General features: G+C 47.5%; 1 protein-coding gene across 7 annotated transcripts in view; it reads left to right on the forward strand.

Moving 5' to 3' along the window:
• Positions 1 to 2,637, forward strand: part of TENM2 (teneurin transmembrane protein 2) — a 1,355,454-nt gene extending 1,352,817 nt beyond the window's left edge. For all 7 annotated transcript variants that reach the window (XM_070465745.1, XM_070465746.1, XM_070465747.1 and 4 more), the window contains one exon: positions 478 to 2,637. In XM_070465745.1, coding sequence (XP_070321846.1) covers positions 478 to 1,239 — 762 coding nt within the window. In that variant the 3' untranslated portion in view covers positions 1,240 to 2,637. The remainder of the gene's footprint in view (positions 1 to 477) is intronic.
• Positions 2,638 to 6,000: the final 3,363 nt, after the last annotated feature.

Below are 6,000 nucleotides of genomic sequence, written 5' to 3' on the forward strand. Positions count from 1 at the left end.
CAAGAAAGTTAAAGAACATCCTCTTCTGGAGGGGCTAGCCATTCCCTCCTCCAGGGGACCTTCTCAACCCAGGGATCGAACCCAGGTCCCCTGCACTGCAGGCAAATTCTTTACCACCAGGGAAGCCCCATATGTGTATAAGGCAGCTGCTAAGCCATTAGCCGGTCAAATGACTCTCCTTTCTGCGATGGAGGGACATGGTAAGTGCATAGGCCTGGGTATAGATGCCAGTCAGGCAGTATGCCTCTGCACCCCCATTTTTAGTTACAAGGTGGGGAGGCCATACCATCAGAGCACTGGAAACAAGCCAGCCTGTCCTAGTTCCAAAAGCTAGGGCTCTCTTAGTTCTGATCATGACAGACACAAGACGTATTCTTGCAGGGGTGTCCCAGCCTTCCTCTTTCTGACTCAGCCCATGCATACACAAGGTGGGCCCAGCCCACCTCCTCAGCTTTCTGTGTTTTCTTCTGCCCACAGCTCATTACCGGTGTCCAGCAGACAACCGAGAGGCACAACCAGGCCTTCCTGGCTCTTGAAGGGCAGGTCATTTCTAAGAAGCTCCACGCCAGCATCCGCGAGAAAGCAGGCCACTGGTTCGCCACCACCACGCCCATCATCGGCAAAGGCATCATGTTCGCCATCAAGGAGGGGCGGGTGACCACCGGCGTGTCCAGCATCGCCAGCGAGGACAGCCGCAAGGTGGCGTCCGTGCTCAACAACGCCTACTACCTGGACAAGATGCACTACAGCATCGAGGGCAAGGACACCCACTATTTCGTGAAGATCGGCGCGGCCGACGCCGACCTGGTCACCCTGGGCACCACCATCGGCCGCAAGGTGCTGGAGAGTGGGGTGAACGTGACCGTGTCGCAGCCCACGCTGCTGGTCAACGGCAGGACTCGAAGGTTCACCAACATCGAGTTCCAGTACTCCACGCTGCTACTCAGCATCCGCTACGGCCTCACCCCCGACACCCTGGACGAAGAGAAGGCCCGTGTCCTGGACCAGGCCAGGCAGAGGGCGCTGGGCACGGCCTGGGCCAAGGAGCAGCAGAGAGCCAGGGATGGCCGCGAGGGCAGCCGCCTGTGGACGGAGGGTGAGAAACAGCAGCTGCTGAGCACGGGCCGCGTGCAGGGCTACGAGGGCTATTACGTGCTCCCCGTCGAGCAGTACCCTGAGCTGGCGGACAGTAGCAGCAACATCCAGTTTTTAAGACAGAACGAGATGGGAAAGAGGTAACAAAATCGTCTCCTGCCATTCCTCGCCTGGATGGCTCAGCGGGAGTCACTGTTATCTCCTCTCCTAAGGAGATGAAGACCTAACGGGGCACTAACGGCCGGGCTGCTTTAGGAGACCAAGTGGCAAGAAAGCTCACATTTTTTGAGTTCCAATGCTACTGTCCACACGAGAAGTCCCACCTCCTGGAGTAGACTAAAGCCCGGCGGCAAAATTCCTGAGGAAAAAACAAACAAACAATCAAAACACAAAACAGACGAATGGACGAACACACAACCATGTTCCAAGTTCCCCTAAAATAATGACCCACTTGTTCAGGGTCTACGCAGCCAAGAGACAGAAAGAGACGCAAAATGTTCAAAAGAAACAAAACATACATGTGCACACAGGAAACAAACAAAATACACACACACACAAAAAAAAAAACAAAAACACACCGAGCGAAAAGCAGAGACGTGAAGATGAGAAGGCCTCATGTTCTATTACCTCACTCATTCCCACGTGAGCGACACACAGATATCCGTGAGGGCCGGCATCCCACGACCAGCTAAGGACCACGATTCAGACTGCTCGTTGGATAGATACTACAGACGTTTTCGTTTAAACAAATACAGGTGCATTTAAACCATGACTTTGGGGGTGATTTGTGTGTAGCGACTGGGGAGGGGGGGGATAAAAGTGAAAGAGTGAGCACTGGAAATAACTTTTTAAAGAAAAAAAATAGAAAAACACAAGAAAAAAAAAGGAAATTAGTATCAAAAATCGGAGCGAAATAATACCGTTCAGCACTTAACTCTCAGGTCCTGATTTAGTCTGGCCTGAGCTAATTTATTTGAGCGCAGAGTGTAAAATTTAATTCCAAGGGTGGCTATAATCACTCCAGATCAATTTCATACTCTTTTGTCTTTGAAGATTCCATTGTGGACAGTAATACGCAGTTACAGGGTGTAGTCTGTTTAGATTCCGTAGTTCGTGGGTATCAGTTACAGTAGAGGTGTGGGCATCGTGACACTCTTTTGCTAAACGGGCACCACTTCAGATCACCCTGTACATACCTAAGCCTCGAGGCACAATCACTGTTTGAGATTTACAATTATTAGTGTGTTTGTTTGGTCCAGAAACTGAGACAATCACATGACAGTCACCACGAGGAGAGCAAATAAAAAATTTTAAAAACCCACAAAAAACAAGAAAAAAAAAGTTTAAAAAAAACCATAAAAAAATGTCTAATAAGAACTTTGGTACAGGAACTTTTTTGTAATATACATGTATGACTTGTTCATCGAGTTTTTATATTAATTTTAATTTGCTGCTAAGCAAAGACTAGGGACAGGCAAAGATAATTTATGGCAAAGTGTTTAAATTGTTTATACATAATAAAGTCTCTAAAACTCCTGTGGACACTGGTCTTCTGTGGAAATGCTTTGCGGTGAGGGCAAGGTCAAAAGTTCTCGAGGAAAGGGTGTGTGTGCATGCTTAAGTCGCTGTTATGTCAGACGCTTAAGACCCCACGGACTATAGCCCACCAGGCTCCTCTGTCCATGAAATTCTCCATGCAAGAATACTAGAGTGAGCAGCTGTTCGCTTCTCCAGGGGATCTTCCTGACTCAGGGATTGAACCCAGGCCTCCTACATTGCAGGCAGATTCTTTACTGTCTGAGCCAACATGGAAGCCCCATTTTTTGATGTTAACTACATGCCAAGAACAGAGCTAAGTGCTCTACATACAATTTTTTTTTTCATTCAACATTATTCTGAGAGCTTACCATATGCTGGGCCCTATGCTAAATTCTGGGGATAAAGGAGGTGACATGAATAGGGGCACTAATCTCATGAAACTTACAGCCAAGGATGCAGACAACAGTCACGTAGTGACACTATAATAAAGTAAAATGACAGGAGTCAATCTCTCAGGAGGAGAGATTTACAGAGTTATAAAAGCACTTAACTGGGGATGTGGCCTTGACTGAGAATGCAAAGGAAGTACTGAGATTTGAAAGTTAAGGAGGAGGTAACCAGATGAAAAGTGAACGCATCCCAGACCCAGAAAACAGTACATGCAAAGGGACAGTGGTCACACAGGCCAGAAAACAGAAGAGGTTTCCAAGGTTCAGAAAACACCCTGATTAAAGACTGGATTTTTTTTTTTTTTTCTTGTCATTACAAACAGGGAGTGTGCTTTAATCTCATCAACAAGTGCTCTGAATGTGGTGTGAACAGGCAGGGCAACTGATGTGATCATCTGTGTGAGATAACAAGGAAGGTTGCTGGCCATCAAGGAGGAAACAGAAGTAAATTGAGTGGACAGATTGCAAAGACAAGCTCCTAGTATCATTCACTTAAAAGTGGAGAAACTGAGGCTGCTTTTCACCAAGCTGGGAGGTGGTAGAATGATTCAAGACCAGCCACGGCTGATTCCCAAACCTCTCCAGCACATCCAGGTGGCATGTCACCCCGAGTCCTTCAAGGTTTCTGAACCACCACTGCCTTTCAATTCTCTAGCCTGACCAGGGGTGGCTTTCCCAGGTGGAAGGAGACGGGGAAAGAGGCCAGGCTAGAGAGGCCATGGTGTATCAGATCCCATGACCCTCTTATCAGCAGAGCAAGCTGTGATGAGTGAATCAAACAGAACAAAAATACACCAGAGAATTTCCTTCTCAGAAGCATGTGTAAGGACTTCCCTGGTGATCCAGTAGCTAAGACTCTGCACTCCCAATGCAGGGGGGGCTAGTTTCAATTCCTGATCAGGGAACTAAATCCCACATGCCGTGACCCAGGGGTCCACATGCCATAACCGAGACCCAGCACAGTGAAATAATATGAATATTTTTTAAATACCTTTAAAAAAGAAGCACATGTAAAGCTTTCTTTCCCTGTTTTCTTTGAGAAGAACAGGAAGCAGGGCAGAGGTCCTCCGTGTGCCTGGTCCAGCTGCCTCGTTTAATCTGCCTGGTGTCAGGACCCCTTGGATCTGTACCCACAGAACAGCCTCCAGTTGGTCACAAAGCCAGGCTGAATCCCAACCACATGGGGCCAACTGCTGTGCCCTGTCTCTCCAGGGAAGGTGCAGCCAGTGAGGCCACCACGACGGAGGGGGTCTCAGGCAACAAGGCAGTGGGAGCTTGCCCAACCTCACCAGCCTCATGGGGGGGTGGGGGAGGGGGGCAGGCAGACTGAAAAGGGTGGGCTCACAGCGCAGCACACAGGCAGTCACATGTCACCAGAGTTTCCCTTGAGTGCAAAACTCTCCTCTTCTATGCGCGCCATCTTGGAATTATCCATAAGTGCTCTCTGACACCCAGGCCAGCCGAGCCCCTCACAACATGCACACTCATAATGCAGGAGAAGGAGGTGGCCTTGAGTTTAAAAAAAAAAAAAAAAAAAAAAACTTCTGTCTTTCCTTGAACCAGACCTAGAATGACCAGCATAAAATGTTTCACCTCTTCCAAAAGTATGGGTTGGCCATACTTTTTCCATAACATCTCATGGAAAAGCCTGAACAAATTTTTCGGCCAACTCAGTGTTTGCACAATGAAAGACAATTCCAGAAAGGCCTTTCAAGGGACAAGATTGTACACTCTGAAGTCAGCTTGCTGGAAACAAGTCCTAACTTGACCACTCATGAAACACAGGGCTTGGGAAGGTTTATGTTGTTTAGTCACTAAGTCATGTCTGACTCTCTGCAACCCCTTGGATGATAGTCTACCAGGCTTCTCTGTCCATGGGATTTCTCAGGCAAGAATACCAGAGAGGGTAGCCATTGCCTTCTCCAGGGGATCTTCCCGACCCAGGGGTGGAACGCGTGTCTCCTGCATTACAAGTAGATTCTTCATTGCTACATGCCAAGAACCGTGTTATGTGCTCTACACATGATATTTTCATTCAATCCTAATTCTTTTTCATTCAACAACATCATAGCCACCAGGGAAGCCCTTTGGGAAATTACATGTATTAATTGGGGTAAACAGCATTAGCTGCTTTAAGAGATAAACCTAGGAAGTTCCCTGGTGTCCAGTGGCTAAGGCTCCATGCTCCATCCAAATGCAGGGGGCTCAGGTTCAATCCCTGGTCAGGGAACTAGATCCCAGATGCCACAACTAAGAGTCCACATGCCACCACTAAAACTTCCTCATGCCACAACTAAAAGATCCTGCATGCCGCAACTAAGACCTGACAGCCAAATAAGTTTAAAAAAAGAAGAGATATACCCAATATAAGCTAACACAGAAAATGCTGAATCCTTACTTGTGGTTGTCCACTGTGGGCCAGCAGTGGAAATAGCTCTGCTCCAATGAGGGCCCCAGGCTCCTTCCATCTTGTGGCTCCACCTTCTTCTAGGTCCTCAGAATCTTTGAAGTAGAGCCAAATGTGTAACTACTTTATTTTTAATGGGCCACACCTGGGCATATACTCATCCCCTCCACTCACATTCCATGAGGCGTTCCATGGACCTTTCTACTGAAAAGGACACTTAAGACAATGTAGTCTGACTAGGAATTCAGGAAGAGGAGACTGGATGTTCATGAGTCTAAGCAGTTGTTGCCATCTAAGGCAGCATCTATGAGCCTCTGTTTCCTGATCCATAAATCAGGGCTGATAAACATGGGGCTGCTCGGATAGTTAAATGTGATTGCATATATCACCAACACATGGTAAGTCCCCAGTAAACACTAGCTTTTATTATTTCTAAATCTTTGCTCCAAGCACAGAGTCTCTAAAAGTAGAACTTGAGGCAGGACCTGTTCATCGTAGGGGAAAGAGATT

Source organism: Odocoileus virginianus, chromosome 3 (assembly GCF_023699985.2).
Source record: "Odocoileus virginianus isolate 20LAN1187 ecotype Illinois chromosome 3, Ovbor_1.2, whole genome shotgun sequence".
In the NCBI taxonomy this organism is placed as follows: domain Eukaryota; kingdom Metazoa; phylum Chordata; class Mammalia; order Artiodactyla; family Cervidae; genus Odocoileus; species Odocoileus virginianus.